Raw genomic sequence first — 18818 nt, 5'->3', positions numbered from 1 at the left:
CCAGTTAATAATTAGTGTTCGTTTACATGAAATTAAAAATTTCTACGCAATGAAAATTGATAATGACCCCGCGTAAATAACTAAAGGACTTGTGTTGAGAAGATGTACTGCATACACCATTACCCTGTGTTTCCTATGAACCTAAATAAAAATATGTACAAAATTACAATCTACAATCTTATAAATAGCCTTCGAATTCTATGAACAGCTACCTGAACCACTTTGTTATAATGTGTATACATGTGTATTATGTAAACTGTTGTGTAAGCTAAATTTGTATCGAGTAAGTTAACAAATTCTTTTGCATAAATCATGATATACATACCTTTCGTTTTGATTACAATCTAGGCCATTGTTTCCCCCTGGGCATTCATAGCTAAACTCATTTCCATGATCCATGCAACGATGGCGGTTTGTTTGCGCAAAAATCCACCTATATAAAGACATACATATACTTTTATTAATACATATGGACCCACTGGTGGCTGTGGTTGGCAAAGTATTAAGGATTAAATCAGAGTTGGGCAAATTTTCATTTTAAAACGAATGAATGATCACCAATTTTTTATTCGGCCATTTGCAAATAATATAAAATTTTGCCTATTTCACAAAAATTTTACTTGAGTGACGAGGCAATTCTCTCCGTCAAGGAAGCGTACTAAACGTAGAACATATTCCAGGTTTTCTAGACCAAATACATCCCACTCAGAGAACATCCCACTTACCCAAGTAATATTCCTCTTAACTGATCATTCATTTATCGCCAAAAGGAAAATACAAAATGTATAAATTATGCATTCAAAAAGGTTACAAAACTGCCGCGCAAAAGAATTGTTTCTTTTTAATAAACATTCAGTTTCTACAGTTTTGTCACGTTTCTAAAGTGAAGGCCAGTAGTCTTTGGAGTGACCAATTGGCGCCAGTTAGTAGAGCGAAGAAGAAACTGGGCGCTTTGTTGGACGGTCTTACCCGTTTGAACGGCTAAGCGCCAATTAAGTAACTAAGTAAGATGTCAGTAGTACAACAACCAAAATTTTACGGCCCCCATAGCCCGGTCATGAATTTTTAATGAGGCAAAATTTTTGGTACTATTTTACTACTTTTTTAATACCTTAGTAAAATAAGGTGCGGAAAGAAGCCAAACTCATTGTATAGGAAGATAGAGAGTGAGAGTAAAATTAAGAATAGGTGTAGTGGTTTGAGAAAAAGTAGTAAAAAAAGGATAACAGGAAGATGAAGAATAACATTAAGAGTAATAGTGAGAGTTATACTTGGATAAGATCTAGAGCGGAGAGAGTAAAACAAAAAGCGGAAAGCTTTACGGAAGAATGGAAGATATAGGGAAATTGAATGAACCGATTTAGTTATACTAGGAAATAGAGAGGGGACAGGAAATAAAAGAGGATGAGAGCTAGACAGAGGAGAGGCAAAACAAGTAAGGGTGTTTAAGTTCGGGTGATCGGTATCAGCGGCGCTCCCAGAACAACACCGACCTTGGCACTGAACGTCATGCTGAACATATACCCAGTAGATATTGCGGGAAAAGCGGCCGCGGCAAGGTCGTTGGTCAGGCTTCGCCATATGGGCTATGGGATTTCTGACTTCGGACATTCTGGCCTTCTTACCAGTTTCGACTTTCTCCCCGACAGAACGGATTATTGTATGCCGAGAATTGCTCCCTAAACAACCTTCACCCCAATCATTCCACCGAGAGAGGAATGGGGAAGAGGAATTATCTGGGGAATGGGGCCGGTTGACTTGTTCACGGATGGGTCGAAGCTGTTCGGAAAGGTTGGTGGGGGGTCTTTTGTTAAGAGCTAAATGTAAGCCGCAAGTTTAAGTTGGCTGATCACTGCAGTGTTTTCCAAGCGGAAGTTGCTGCGATTAAGGATGCGGTGGATAGAATTCTATTCAGTGCTACCACGGTTAGGGTATTTAACATCTACTCTGATAGCCAAGCGGCTGTCAAGGCCTTGAGTTCAAGTACAGTGTAATCGAGGGTGATCTGGGAGTGCCTGACCTCGCTTGCGATTGCATCGGATTATTTTACAATTAAGATTATCTGGGTCTCGGGTAACTGTCAAGCGGATCTCTTAGCCCGCATCGGTACAACTGGACCGGATGAAGATGGCTGTAGTGATTTCGGCATTCCGCTAGCCACCTGTGGATTGTTCATCCACAGCTGGGCCTCGAGTAAGCTCAGCAAACGTTGGGCGGACACCATGTATTGCAGGGTAGGAACATCTTTCTGGCCGAAAGTGGATGACAGGAGGTCTGCTGAAATAATTGGATTCACTAAGGCTCACCAATCAATGGTCATTGGGGTTTTGACAGGGCACTGTCCCATGAGTATCCATGCGGTACGTCTCGATATACTGGAAACTCCATCCTGCTGCAGCTGTATGGAGGATGATGAAGTGGAATCACCAACTCACTTTATGCTTGATTGCCCATCTTTTGCCAGAACTAGGCCAAAGTACTTCGGTCGCGACTCACTTGGATATCCCGAGGAATTATCCAAAGTTTAGATCGGTATCATTCGGAGTTGTATCGTTGCTACCCAACGATTATCTAAGTAGCTAGATCTAAGTCACCGTTTTTTTTGGTGTATGTGGTATCACAACGGACCTTCGTGTTGTCCAAACTACCACCTAACCTAACCTAAGTTCGGGTGTAAGAGAATATTATATACTCAGCTTGAGCTTTAATTGAACATATTATTTGAGATAAATTAATTTTCTACGTAACACATGACAACGCCTTTTAACAAAAAATTTTCTCCCAAATTCCTCCTACAATTAAACTTGATAAGTGATATATCATTGATACGAAACTATTTTTCGCTAAGATTAAGCTAATTATTATAGTCTATTCTTATGTATTACAATCCGGTAATTTTTCTTCGGGTAATGGCTCCCGAAACATAGAAAATTTCTGTGTTATAAAAGGGGCGGTGCCAAGCCCATTTTTAAAGATTTGAATTTTTTCCATTTTCTTGTTATAATTCCACTTGATAAAAAAAATATTATTTATACTAAGTTTTTCTTTGCAAAGATATAGCTTATTTTATTCGTCCATGACTCCTCTAAATATATTTTTTCATAAAAGTGGGCGTGGCCCTCCCCCGATTTCGTTAATTTTTCTTCGAAGCATTCTTTATAGTAAAGGCAACTTCTCTGCCGAACTATGTTACGATAGGTTTAACGAATTTTGATGTATGATTAATAATATTTGTAAATTGATTTTATCACAAGTGGGCGGTGCCACACCCGATTTCGAAAATGTTTGCAAATTTTTATTAAGAGTTTCAATATCAAAATTTCTACATTCTACGTATATCATATTCTAAATAATCAGGTTTTTTGTGTTTTCCAAAATGTTATATGTATAAAAAGTGGGCGTGGTTATCATACGATTTCTCTCATTTTCAAAACCAATGGGGTATTAATAAGACCAGATAAGAACATATACCGAATTTGGTGAAGATATATCAATATTTGCTCAAGTTTTCGTGTTAAGTGACGGACAGACGGACCGACATGTGTAGATCAAATTTTTTTTCGATATTGATGATTTTGATATATGGAAGTCTATATCTATCTCAGTTCCTTTGTACCTGTACAACCAACCGTTATGTTACCAAAGTTGATATACTCTGTGTGCAAAGTTTTTAGCCATCAGTAAGCTTGGATTTGGTGAGGCAACGTTGCTGTAAAACTTCTGCCGCTATATATATTTTTACACCCAGCCACCTCTTTCTGCTCTATGAACCTTCCTCAAAGCTTGGTTAACATATATAATTGTTGGAGCTTGGGTCCTTATATCGTCAACTCCGAGTTTTGGTATAACAATTCTGCCTACTGATATGGTATGAGTGCACTTTTTTTACAGACTATTTTTTGAATAAGCATTTGCTATCACTACATACTTACTGTTATCTCTGTAGGGTTAGAATGAACTAATTTGGTGGCAGTTGCAACTAAATAAATAAATAATCAGGGAAAACTAAACAAACAGTCGGTAAGCAAAGCTTATTGGGAGATTATAAAGTAGTATCCCGAACTTGAATAATATAAATTTCAGCATATAGACATACGAAAAATAAGCAATCTGCTAATGCAAATTGTGCTCTAAGTGTATACTGAGCGTTAGTAAAAATTTTAACACAACCTTGAGTGTATCTGCTCTGTTTTAAGGAAGCGTCAAACGAAAGTAAAATAACTAATTTGAAATAAATTTTTATGCGAGCGAGAGAATTTGTTATATTCAACAGTAGAGCCTACGATTTCTCAAACATATTCGAGAAGAGATTTCTCGCGAGAATCTCGAATGTCGAGTTATTCGTAAGGCTCGCGATCTTCTCGAAATTCAAATTAATCGATTCATTGAACTTACGATTTCTTCTGGAGCACCAGCCAAAATGTCGCAAAACCACAAGTAAAAAACCCCGAAATATATATAATATTGCCAATGCAGCGACTGAATTGAAAGTCGGGAAGATCGCGAGTATTACGAGTAATTCGATATTCGAGAATCTCGCTAGAAGTCGTGTTTTTGGTATCTCGTTGAAAAATAAAATATTGTGAACAAAATTGTATGTATAATAAATATGTTTTGAGTTAAATGTCATAGGAAGCAATATAATGAACAAAAAAGTCACAAGTAAAAAAACGTAGTGTATAAATACTGTCCATACAACGATTAAGTAAGAATGTCGAGACGCTCTCGATTTACGAGTACTTCGAGATACGAGAATTTCGCGAGAAGTCGAGTTCTCGCTTGAGTTCGAGAAGAAATCGTAAGCTCTACTCAAAGGGTAGATTTTTTTAAGAGGGCGGATGAGTGTGTGCCAATATTATGTTATTAAAAAACGTACATTTGTTTCCTTTTATTTTTTAATTTATTTGAAATAGCAAACGTTTAGGGCCATATTATTCATGACACCGTAATACTATGCGTTGCAGTCACTCATATTGATACTCACCGCTATATAATACCAAAAAATTTCACAAAGGTATTCAGGTTTACTGTTACTCACTGAAGTTAATGAATGCTCTGATATGAAAGGAGTTTTGGTTCTCACGAGAAGAAATGACTCGTTGCGTATACATAATTTGCCCCTTAATAAGAATTATCTAGTTCTTCATTCAGTACTTTCAAATTGAAATGTGTACGAATTTACACCCTGCAGAAAATCTAGCGATTTATCCCTAAAGAGAATGGCCTTCGATCGATCTCTTTTGTTTACATTGGGGAATAACTGATACCCACATAAAATGAAATAATTAAAAAAAATTTAAGTTAACTAGGTAGATCCAAGGTACAAGTCTTCACACCCCTCATCAATCTAGGGCGTTGATCAGACAATTAAATAAAAGCGTTGGACACGTCAAATTTCTTTTTATAGTCATAAGTAAGACCAAGTGAACCTTTATCAGGTTATGCTACACCTCACATTTTTAGAAAGTTCACGCGCCCAACCCCTTTATTTAATTGTCTGATGAACGCCCTAGGTTGATGAGGAGTGTGATGAATAGTACCTAGGACCTACCTAATTATTTTCTAGCTTTTAGTATTATTACTACTCCATGTCCCATTTCGAACTGCAAAAAATTTTGATGTCACTTCTACTGGACTGTATGTAATATTTGTTCAAAATATGAGCGAAATCAGACCACAAATAAGGTTTTTTGTTATTATTGCATTGTCATCGGGTTCTAAGCTATATCGCAAGTTTCAAACTTGTAGTTTTCGAGAAGTTACTTAAATTTAAATTAAAAAAGTTCTGTTCGTTTGCTACACAGTCAAGCTAAACAAAACCCCTCAAAAAAACGCGACGAGGTGAATAAAATAAAAGATTACATTTGATTAATTCGAATTACTGTAGAAAAATGCCGAACCCTATACCGAACCTAAATGACTTGGACCATATGTTCTATTGTCGTCGACCCATATTTCTTGACATGAGTTGACGACTTAATAATTTTTTGATTTAGATGTATTTAACAATCTATTGCAAGTTTTAATATTGCGAAAACTAATACTTTTTGATAAGAAAATGAATTAGTCTTGATTCGTTCCCATATGAATCCAAAGGGGATTGGTTCTATCATTCTCGTTCGGGTATAAATGGGTATAGTCTCTTCATAGGACATACGCAAACAAAAGGGAACAGTTCAATGCATACAAAGAGATCAAAACTGGCATTGGTCGCATAATAATCGCATTTTTGCAGGGAATTCTTTCACTTGTATAGTACATGCAAAACACATGCATACACACACATATATATATATATATATATATACTTTAACTTATTCTTTTACATGCATATGCACTTACTGCCTTACCTAAATTTGACAACGTGTTCCCGTATACCCCTTAGTGCAACGACATTCAAAATTACCAATGTGATGGATACGTTCGCCATCATTTTGACATGGATTCGATTCGCATACATTATATTCGAAATTGCAAAGATCACCAGAGAATCCTACACAAATCGAATAAATTCAACCAAATCATTAGTGTGACGAAGTAAATTCATGTTGATGTGGATGTGTGCATATTTTCATTTGTTGTTGTGGTGCGTGGCAATGATGATGATAATGATGATGTTGTTGATCCCAAGTAGAAGTGTGGTATCAGTCATCGTTTTGCCATTACAAGGTCATTTATGCGGCGTAATAAAATGAAGAAGAAAAGAAGAGAAAACAAGTAACGACGGGACTGTCTTCGAGTTCATACCTTTCATGAATGGGGCTGAACAATAATCTTATCCCGTTCGTAATCTCCAAATAATTGGATGTATAAGATAAGAAATATATAGTGAAGAGACGAACATACCTAAACGATTTTTAAGATAAATATAAAATAAATAAATGGCAAAAAAACCCCCTTATCTGAATGATCGGTTGTATGGAATATATATTACATATAGCTCCGATCGAAATGATTTTTACAGGAAATCTTCTATGATATATTAGAATATATATCACCAAGTTTCACGTTTTTATATTGGAAACTAAGGGAGAAATGGCCAAAAATCTTTCTATCTGAACGATCGGTTGTATGTGATAGGTATATACTATATACATATAGCTCCGATCAAAGTAATTTTTTCAGGAAATCTTCTATGATATATTAAAATAAATACCACCAAGTTTAACGTTTTTATATTTTGAAATTAAGGGAGAAATGGTTAAAAATCTTTCTATCTGAACGATTGGTTGTATGGGATATATATTATATATAGCTCCGATAGAAATTTTTTTTTCGTGAAATCTTCTGTGATATATTAGAATAAATATCACCAAGTTTAACGTTTTTATATTGGAAATTAAGGGAGAAATTGCCAAAAATCTATCTATCTGAACGATCGGTTGTATGGGATATATACTATATATAGCTCCGATGAAAGTGATTTTTTCAGAAAATCTCCTATGATATATTAAAATATATATCACCGAGTTTCATGTTTATACTTTCTAAATTAAGGGAGAAATGGCCAAAAATCTTTTTATCTGAACAATCGGTTGTATGGGTTATAACTATATATAGCTTCTATCAAAGTGATTTTTTCAGGATATCTTCTATGATATATTAGAGTATATATCACCGAGTTTCACGTTTATACTTTCTAAATTGCGGCAGGAATGACCAAAATCGTCTTTTCTGAACGATCGGTTGTATGGGAGATATATGTTATAGTGGTCCGATCATACCGGATCCAACAAATGTCTAATATAATACAAAAATACATCCTTGTGCCAAATTTCATTGAGATATCTCAAAATTTGAGGGACAAGTTTGCGTTCAAACATACAGACGGACGGACAGACGGACGGACAGACGGGCATGGCTATATCAACTCAGTTCGTCGCCCTGATAAATTCGGTATACTTAATGGTGTGTCTATCTTCTATATTTCTCAACGTTACAAACGTCGGACCAAAGTTAATATACCATTTCATGTTCATGAAAGGTATAAAAATGGCTGAGAAAAATATTCAGTATAAATGGGCACAATGGTGTAAAGAATTGAAAACTAATGGAATGTTTTTTAATGAGATTAATGCAGATGTGATGTCAGCAATGATTTGTGAACTGGAAAATGTATGTTTGCCAAAAAGTTTATAAAAATGTAAACCAATAATAGCAGATGAGTAAATAGAAAATGTCAGTTGCTTTAAAAATATTAATCATGGTTTTGTAAATATACGATTACATTACGCGTAATTTCACATTTATTTAATATACAATTACATTACGCGTAATTTCACATTTATTTAATTTAAAATGAAAACAAGTAAGGACGGGATTATCTTCGGCTGTGCTGAAAGCTTAATACCTTTCATGAATGGAGCTGAGCAATAATTTTATAATATTCGTAAGTTCCGAATAATCGGCTGTATAATACACGTAATATATAGTGAACAGATGTACATATTTTAACGAAATTTTTGATAAATAAAAAAAATATAAAGGAAAGAAAAAGATATGTACTTTGTTTGAGGATTCAAAGATTTACGTTTGTGGTCTGTATAAAACAAGTATGCCCATGAATCAATTATCTGAACAATATGTGACGTATATGTAAGTATTTGATGAAATGCTAACTCTAAAACGGGACAAAAAGCAGAAAGGGCGAAAAGCGCCTCATCTGAGCAATCGGTTGTACACGGTATATGCTATTAATGCGACCGCTCTCTACGATTTTGTCCGACAAAAATATGTGCCATATGCGAAAGCATTTGGTAAAATTTGAAGATGGTACAAAAAAAATAATTTTCTGCTATGCAAATGCTATAGTGGTCCGACCTGCTCGATTCCGAGAAATGTCTAATCCGACGCCAAAATGTACTTGGTCACAAAATTTCATCAAGATATCTCAAATATTTAGGCACAAATTTTCGTTCAAACATAGCGACGGGCAGACGGGCAAAGCTAAATCAACTCAGATCGTCATCCTGACCAACTCCTTATGCATATTGGTGAGTCTATATCGATTAAAAATTTAAAATGTGATATATGGACCAAGAAAAATTGCTGGTAATCCATAAGAAGCATATAAGATATGTCTCGCCACATATATTTACTAACTTACTTAATTGGCGCTTAGCCGTTTAAACGGTTATGGTCTTCCAACAAGATGCACCAGTCGCTTCTGCTTTGCTCTGCCAACTGGCGTCAATTGGGCACACCAAGTGAGTTTATATCGTTTTCCACCTGGTCCTTCCAATGGGTTTGGGGCCGCCCTTTTCCTCTGCTCCCATATAGCATCATCTTTCATTCGCATAACATGGCCTTGCCAGCGTAGCCGCTGCGTTTTAATACGCTGAACTATGTTTGATGTCTGCGTTAAGCGCGTATAAATCTTCTTCGGTACTCGCCTTGCGAAAATACGTAACACAATTGTTTGGCCCCAATAGGCTTTGAATGCCGAATAAAGAAATCTGAACAGAAACGGAAAGGTACTATCTATCGACTGAACAGAAATGTGACAGCCACTCTGCAAAGACATCCAGGCTGTCAAACAAGGCTTAAAGGGAAATGGCTTTGATATCTGTCTATTGTTACAAAAACAAAGCTTTGCTAATTTTAATGCATAACATCAAACAAATCGATTTCAAATCACAAATATGAAAATTTTTCACAGCAGGTTTTGATCTCCGTTGACTTGGCTATGATGCGCAATCAAAGTAAACGGTGCAACAATAGAATGAAATTATTTCACATAAGGTAAAGGTAAATGGGTATATATATCAATATATAGCAGCGAAGAGACAAATAGCAGTGGCACTTTTTATCGAATTTCGTTAATTAGATTCTGTTTTTATATTCCGCTTTTTCATAATAAAATTCTATGAATTTCATAACTGAAAATTTTTCGAAAAATTTCAAACTTTTTATATCAAGTTCTCTGAATTTTTTTTACTATGTAGTAGATATATCAACTACCGAACATTTGTAAATAGTTTTCAATGCTGATTCATTTCAAAAAATCATGAATTTGAGAAATGTTTACGAAAATTTTTAATTTTTTATTTGGAGTTCCGCAAAACTATTCAGTTTCAAAAAAAAAAAAATAATACAAAAAAAAATAATGAGTAAGAAAAAAATAAATAAATAATAAAAATACGTAATATTCAGGTCTCTCGAACTTAGCATTGAGTTTTGACTATTTTATCGAAACAAGGGTGGAGAAGACAGGCAGAACTAGAGAGAAGAGAAAATATGGAAGGAGAAAGAGGTAGAGTTAGACGAAGATAGGGCGGTATGGATAGTTGGAGCGGAAACTGCGGAGAGGGAGAAAGGAATGCAGAAAAAGAGAAAAGCAGAGGGAAGAGAGAATAAAAAGATAAGGAAAGGAGGGAGAACATACCCAAAAAAGTTCACGGAAGTCCAAATAAAAAGTACGCAGTTTCTACAAAAATTTACAAAATTTTCGAGTTTTTTTGAAAAATATTGACATCGAAAATTAATAGGAAGAACAACTCGAACCAAAATTTCGCTGTTCCAAGGAATGTTCGAAAACTGATAGAGCTACAAGACGTAAAAAGAAATAACATTTTAAATATTTTTCGAAAACGTTTTTGAAATTGGGTTACATCAAAATTAATATAATTTTTTTTTTTTTTCTTAATATTTAGAAATAAAAGAACAATTTCATCGACGAAATTTGAAAAAAAATAAATAAATAAAAATTAATGTCACTGCTTTTTTTCTGTTTGCTGCTGTATACTGAATATTTCTTCAATAACGACAATATATTGCATTCCCATTGCTACTACGAGTAGCATGCGAGAAATAAAAACAATTATTCGGGAGCTATTTTCAGTGCTAAGTTGATTATTTAGTTCATAGTTATGCTAATTTAGTCTAGGAATTTTAAGTAACAGCTGTTGTAGTGGTCAGATAAAATTAAATACCCAAACAACAACAAAAAATAATAAAATCTATGAACCTAACAGGTTTCATTGACGTTTTCTTATAAATGCAAAAAAAGCGTAGCAACCAAATTAAAAAAGAGACAAAGGAAACCAATAAATATTACTGGACCTGAACAAAAAGGTATGAATTCATGTAAATCACACCAATATCACAAACAAATAAAATAAAAAAAACTCACAAAGAATTATAAAACGCCATTGTGTCAATATATAGAAAAGTGTAATAAGATAAGATCCAAAACGTGCAAATAGGGGTCCATTAGAATTCTTGATATAACTCTAGTAAAAAAAATATCAGTAACTAAAAATATTGAAAGTAAAAATATTTCAAAACGTTGCCAACCATAAAATGTCCGTCGGTTGAATAGCTATTTAACATATAGATTGTGGTCTTATGTCATTTAAAATTTCCATATGTTTGTAGTTTTAGTTGCGCAACTCGTTTTACATATGTCTAACCCAAATCAACAATATCTCATTGGATTTATCCAAAATTTCATATGCACATAAATTATGTGAGCAAAGAGTCAGCGCATAGGCGCCTTGGCAACCACGCTACTGTTGGCAGCTATAATTTCGAAATAGTAAAAGAATTCGTTTATTTGGGAACCAGCATCAACACTAGCAATAACCTCAGCAATGAAATCCAGCGAAGAATTAATCTTGCCAATAAATGCTACTTTGGACTAGGTAGGCAATTGAAAAGTAAAGCGGCAAACGAAAATCATACTCTACAAGTCACTTATCGTACCCGTCCTGCTATATGGGGCAGAAGCATGGACCATGACAACAGCAGATGAAGCGGCTTTGAGAGTGTTCGAGAGAAAAGTTCTTCGAAAAATTTATGGACCTCTACGCGTTGGAAATGGCGAGTACCGAAGAAGATTTAATGATGAGCTGTACGAGCTATACGCAGATATCAGCATAGTCCAGCGGATTAAAACGCAGCGGCTGCGCTAGGCCATGTTATGCGAATGAAAGATGATGCTCCGGCCAAAAAAGTGTTTCTATCGGAGCCCGCCTATGGAAGCAGAGGTAGAGGGCGACCCCCACTCCGTTGGAAGGACCAAGTGGAAAACGATTTAAACTCCCTTGGTGTGACCAATTGGCGCCGATTGGCGGAGCGAAGGAGCGACTGACGCGCCTTGTTGGACGGCCATAACCGTTTAGATGGTTAAGCGCCAATTAACTAAGTAAGTAAGTCAATTTTCTTTGATGATTGGCTTATTTTATTAAGTGTCAGGTTAAAGAGGTCGCTTGAGTAGTATGTACAGATGTCTCTATGCAAAAAAATCTAAGCTCCCGGTCTGATGAAAATTTCCATCAGAACGGCCTGGATGGGTCATGAATCGTTGCACCTCTGCTAGCATTGTGGTTGTTTAAATTCCATTTGTTCACATTCTATTGGCGTTTCATTTGGTGCAAGATTGTTTACCTTTCACTAGGTACTAATTTTGCAAATAAAGGTCTCACCTCTCCTAGGTCCAACGCTATAGAATGCGATGTATGACGGTGTGCTACAACGGATCTTCCCAAAGGTACGGAAACTGCCGATTATGCATATGATATTGTCGTAGTAGAAGTGGTATGCTCTAAGCATTATGTAGTGATGTCGTGGGTAGACTAAGGGAATGGTTGAAGAACATGGGGCTGGAGATGGCTAGCAATAGCACAGAAGTAGTTTTGGTGAGCTGAAAGCGGATTTGGTGACTCAAAACTAACTTTTAAGGAACACTTCAGGACGGTGGGGTACAAAGTTTCGAGAGTCAGTGGAGCCCTAACGCGAATAATGTCCAACATCGGCGACCCAGGCGAAATTACCCGTAAGCTTTTTTACAAAGCAACCAGCTTGATAATATTATATGCAGCACCAGTATGGTATGGATCTAAATGGCCCACCAAAAATATATACTAGCAGTCTACCCTATTAATGCTAAACGAATAGCATGTGCTTATCGGACGGTGTCCGATGACGCGATCCATGTTTTATCCAGGAAAATCCCAGTACATGTACTCTCAGGTGAAATGGTCGATCTGCATGGTATTGGAATCAGCTGACCATCTGAAGATGCTTAAAAAAGCGAAAAGTCACGAACAATAGTTAGGTGGCAAGAACGGTGGGACAGAAAAGCGAAAACAAGGCGAACTAAATTACCACCTCACAGAGATATTGAGCGGACACGGCGGCTTCAAGGAATATCTACATAAGGGTGGGATAGAGGAGGATCCTCTCTGTCCACACTGTCCCTTCGAATTGGAAAGGGCAGAACATGTAATGTTTCACTGCCCTCGTTTTTGCGGCGAAAGACACTATGTACATAGAGTTTTTGTAGAAAAGCCTTGCATTAGGAATTTAGTTCCCCGAATGTGCGTGCAAATAGATTGTTGGACTGCTGTAAGCAAGATGGCATTTGTAGTTATGACGCAATTGATACATGCTGAAAGACAGCGCAGAGAAATGCGCATGCAAAGTAGAGGCGACTAAATCGCATTTCCCCCACGTGATGTAATGCCTAACGGCACTCCCGCTGGGTGCGGACCCATGAACAGGACTAGCCTCTTTTCATTGGGCCACTTAAGGGCAGTGCGCTACCCCAGTGTCCAATATAAGAAAAAAAAGGGTCTCACCTCTTTTTTGTTCTGCATTTGACAGTTAAATTTATAACGTTAAACCACGAGAGTCTCTGCTAATGCATTCACCGATAAATATTGTATTGTTCAGTTTATGAAACCCATCCATTTGTGATCTAAGGCCAAACCTACTAATGGGATACAAATACTTAACACTTCGTATAATACCACGTAAAAGTTCGTTTGTCTTGCCTGGCCAATTTTCATTATAATTTCTGATTATGCCGTAAGATATGCTAGTTTGTTTACCTTCACGTGCCTTACTAGCGGGCTCCCATACCAATCAAGCCGTTATCCAACAATCTTCGAGGTAGCTGTATAAAAATGGCTGTCTTGTCGCTAAAACTAAATATATCCTAAATATTTCTGTAAGGAGCTTTAATGTGCTCTTCTGGAAAGCAAACCAACTCTTTACTTACATAATCTCTGCTTGAGTTTGATTTTGCTAATGTGTCAGGTCCAATGGTTTCACACTATTTAGATTAAATGAGCTATGACCAGTTGGTGTGTAGTAATAATATTGGATTGTAATGAGATAGGATTCTTATGCTGGATAGGAAGCCTATAAAGCACCTTCTAGTTCCCCACAGTGGTACACTTTGGAAATTATTGTTCCAGATGCAGCCACCTATTCTAAAATCTCTTGATCACTGCATAGTGATATATAGTTTTTGATGAATTATTCCTGCACTGAATTACTCGAAAAAGTTCGACATACTCGAGATCAGGATCGAAAATTTCCGATTAAGGAGCAGTAAGCGGGTATTTATTGCTCGAATCGAACAGAATCAGATGCTCTAATATGTACGTTTGCCTTATATTGTATATAACAACCAGTCACGAGTCAGGTTATTATAATCCTTTTTTGGGTTCACAAAACTTTATTTTTTTACCAATAGCTATGAAGCTGTCTTATAGCTTGGGTATCTAAAATACAGGGTTTGTCTTAGCAAAATTTTAGCTGTTGGTAATTTATGCCGCAGCCTTTCTTTCAATATTGAGACTTGCCGTTTACTGATCCAAATTTGTACTCCAAAACTGAGTGCCCTTATATACAGAATTTTCAGATAGTGACATGTTTATTTATTTAACCCTTACCATGATGTCTAAATATATGTTCCCCTGAAGAAGCTAGAGAGACTAGCGAAACGTTGGGTAGAAATATTATTATTTTTTTTTTTTCAAAAAACTGTTATGGCCAACTTCTTTACCACAGTTTTTGCAAAAAAATATATATTTTTCGGGTTTTGGGGAGTGTTTTGTATGTTTCGAAAATAATTTTTTTGGGTATGCGCAGTGCAACTTTTTTTTCCGAGCCCAAATCTTATCGAAGAATCGATGGCGCGATATCGGTTAACTTTCGTCCATACAAATCGACCCAGGTTAATGTACATGTACTCACCCGGCTGGCAGAAACAACGGAAACCGTCCTCTTGATCAACACAAATGCCATGTACACACGGTGATGATTCGCATTCATTGAGGCTGTGTTGGCACCAGGGATGCACCTTAACGTTAAGCTAATCGTTTATCAAAAAATTTCCACCGTTTCCGTTGAAACACTTCGAAATATTATCGATAAAGAAATTATCAAGATAAATTGTATCTCGTTTTTAACCGAAACGAAAAGCTTTCGTTTACGTTAAAAACGTTAACAAAAACGTGATACTTTATGTTTGAATTGTGCTGGCAATGCTATAGCCATGGTGAAGCCGTAAGGTGGTAACAACGAGGGCACATACACACACAAACTCCATGTAATTTGTTTGTGTAATTCGTTGTTGGTAATGTCAAAAATACTCTGAGAAATGTTCGTACTGTCAAAATTCATGAGAAAAGTTGCAATCAGCTTGGCGAATGCTTTCACCTTTAATGACTCCGCCATCAATCAGCTTTGCCAGCATAGTTTTAAATTAATAATCAACATAAACGATTTGATTTCGTTTTGATATGGCAGAAAACGAAACGAAATCATTTCGCTAATTTGACGTTTTTAACGTTAATAAACGAAACGAAATGACTTTGTTTCGTTTATTAACGTTAATTATCGTAACGAAATGATATCGGTTCGTTGGTTAAGCATGCCTGGTTGGCACAGTGGGCCAGTATAGCCGGCAGTGCAGTCACATCTGTTTTAGGGTATGCATGTAAATAATGAAATTCGAAATAAACAAAAGATAAAATACATCCTTTTATGCAAATATACGTTCGTTTGGGAGTGTGTGTGTAGCTAGCTACGGTTATTTAAATGTTGTTGGGTGAAGTGTGTTTTTGAAGAACAATGGAAAATGTTGGCCGCGCTTTTTGAGGTTATGTAGCATTTGTGCACAAATATTTACATACATATAAACATATGTTTGTGTTTGTTTGGAAACTTAGCTAAAAGTAAATAAATATGTACATTGCACAATATTTTATTTGAAATGACTGTGTATTTATGTATACTTATTTACACCTGAAATAGCGGCACAGTGCAGTGAAACATCAAAATAATAAAACCACCAAATCGAAAAAACACACAAAATGGGAAAACAATAAAAAACTAGTTTTTCAGTTATCAATACAAAACGAAAAACCCTTTTTTGAATTTACTGTGCAAAAAATTATAAGATACCGGGACACCTATTTATCGGGTACAATTTTGCAACTTCACCTCCAAACGAAATGGAACATTGTGCCCTCTTGTTGCAAAAGTTTTGTTTGAACGAACAGGATTTTTCCAAAGTTAGTAACATTTTGTTCACATTTTTACGAATTTTCACTCACGCGAACGTATCTAATAAGATAATAAAAAAAATTCTTTTTTAATGTTAATGTTTCCGACAACATAAAACTTTGAGTTGTTTTGGAATCGCTTCAATTTAAAGTGTTACGAAAATTATACTTGCCTATTACATGTAAAGTTACTCCAGTTGTAGATTACTTTCCTGAGATGTGATTCTTTACTTTTCTATAACTTACGAGTTCTCTATTTAAAATGTTATGTCAAACATTTATACTACAAGATTTGTTCGAAACAATCAAGTGTGGCAACTTTACATGCAAGAGAAGAAATTGAGAATGAGCTGAGCTGCAACTGAAAGAATTGAGAAACAGTTTTGTGACTACTATTTTCATTTCTATTTGCAAAGCGAAGGTCAAAACAATAAATTAAATAAATTATAAAACATAAAATTTGGTGAAAGTGTGTTTAATAAAACAAAATAATAAAGTGTATAATGTTTAATGTGTGCGAGCATATTTGATGTAAGCCCAATAGACGTTCGATTAGTAAGTGCCACCGTGGTGAGATGGTAGCGTGCTCCGCCTGCCACACAGTATGCCCTGGGTCCACACCTCGTGCAAAGCAACATAAAAATTTTAGAAACAAGGTTTTTTAATTAGAAGAAAATTTTTCTAAGCGGAGTGGCCCCTCGGCTGTGTTAGGCAAGCACTCTGTGTGTATTTATGCCATTAAAGGCTCTCAGTGAAAACTTATCTACCTCGCAGATGCCGTTCGGAGTCGGCATAAAACATGTAGGTCCCGTCCCGCCAATTTGTAGGAAAAATTAAAAAGGAGTACGACGCAAATTGGAAGAGAAACTCGGTCTTAGATCTCTTTGGAGGTTATCGCGCCTTACATTTATTTTTTTTTTTTTTTTGTCGCAACAACTTTTTTTGTTCATTTGACTGCTAAAGAAGTCAATTACGAATCAATGATTTGTGAACAGTTGATTCAACATCTTGTTGCGGTGGATAAAAATTGACAAAAATTTCGGTTGAATTGACCCGTATTTCCGTTGATTTTACTAGACTTTTTCTTTCAGTGTAATTTTATACCGAGCATCAACAGGTAGAGGGCAATATATTTAAAAAGTTTAAACCATTTTCATATTTGACTTCGATGCTTAAGTATACTTTTCTATCACAAGTAAAGCTATTTTAGGAGAACCGACCGTTCTTTTTCTCTACTACTTGTTTCGAAAAACATCAGAGCACCACATGAAAATTAGAAAATATCTCTCAAAAGTCGTAATCTCGGTAAGTCATAGGGAGAGTTTTTATACAGTGTGATCCAAAATTGCGTTTTAGTACTTTACCCATATTTCCCTGTGACTAAGACGAACATAAAATATTAGATACAATTTTTTGAATTTCTTTTACCTTTTTGAAGAAATCTGTGATCACAGATCTCATGTCAGCCGATTTCCAATCATCACATCTCGGCGGACTGCGAACGTATTTTTCATTGTAGGATAATTACATATTTCACTTTGGAGCGGCATGGACTTCCCCCTTACTTCTGAGGCTAAAGATTTTCCCTACGGTCACAAAAAGATTCCCGAAACTTGGGAAAAAGTATATTTTTTTACCACTTTTTATATTCTCCAAAATATTGGTATTTCTCAGAACATTTTACTAGGAGACAACAAAATTGATTCAAAGATTTCAATAGATAGTAAGGGAAGAAATTGAAAAAAAAGTGTAATAAAAAGGGCATACGTAGTTTATGCATAACATCTCAATTTTTGCTACAACTTCTTTGCTGAGATATAGGAATAAGGATTTCCAATTCTCGATTGTGTTCGGGAAAACATCGTAAGCTGTGTATAGTACTGTGAATTCAGGGGTTAAATTGAATGAAGCGCAAAAACCGTACAAGTATTTCGTGACTCGAGAAGAAGAGAACGATACTCGCGCAAAATTCCTTCTCGAACCAATTCGATAAATTGTGGGCACTAATAGAAATCTTTGCTTGATTTGCCTCAAAATAGGCATATAGGCATTTAGAAAAGTGAATTTTTTTGTTATGAACGTAATAAAATAGTAAAAAATCAAATTTCTTCTATTTATTGCGGAAGTTTTTGTTGTCATATCGAAAATCTTGTCTTCATGATTGAAGGTGCATTCCATGCTTTTCCGATGTGCTATATCCGAACTTTCATTAAACGTACGTGATCGACCGGGTTATGAAGAGTGAAAGGTGGCTGAAATGAGAGCTTAATGCACCATCTTCTTGAAAAATCTTTTATGAATCTCAAAGACATTTTTTTTTTTGTACGCTTTAATAATATATTTTGATTATAACTGATTTCTGGAAAATATTTTATATACTAAAAATTGCATGCATATATCCGGAACAATGCGACAGATTGTGGAATAATTAAAAGTATATATCACTGTCAAACGTGACACTAAAACACGATGGAGCGTCATAACACAAGCGGTTAGCGTTATAGTGGATGGGCTAGAGAA

The 18818-nt window shown here is 35.7% G+C and overlaps 1 protein-coding gene across 3 annotated transcripts in view; it reads right to left on the bottom strand.

Annotated features, from left to right (window-relative positions):
- LOC137240908 (uncharacterized) overlaps nt 1-18818 on the bottom strand; it is a 178972-nt gene that overhangs the window by 77747 nt on the left and 82407 nt on the right. For 2 of the 3 annotated variants that reach the window (XM_067767859.1, XM_067767860.1), the window contains exons 6-7: nt 15680-15712; nt 14986-15080 (exon numbers count right to left, since the gene is read on the bottom strand). The exons of the other annotated variant lie outside the window; for it this stretch is intronic. In XM_067767859.1, the coding sequence (XP_067623960.1) occupies nt 14986-15080; nt 15680-15712 (128 nt within the window). The remainder of the gene's footprint in view (nt 1-14985; nt 15081-15679; nt 15713-18818) is intronic. 3 annotated transcript variants of the gene reach the window in all.

The sequence above is a fragment of the Eurosta solidaginis genome, chromosome 2 (assembly GCF_040869045.1).
Source record: "Eurosta solidaginis isolate ZX-2024a chromosome 2, ASM4086904v1, whole genome shotgun sequence".
In the NCBI taxonomy this organism is placed as follows: Eukaryota; Metazoa; Arthropoda; class Insecta; order Diptera; family Tephritidae; genus Eurosta; species Eurosta solidaginis.
This window is presented reverse-complemented; position numbering and strand designations above follow the sequence as displayed.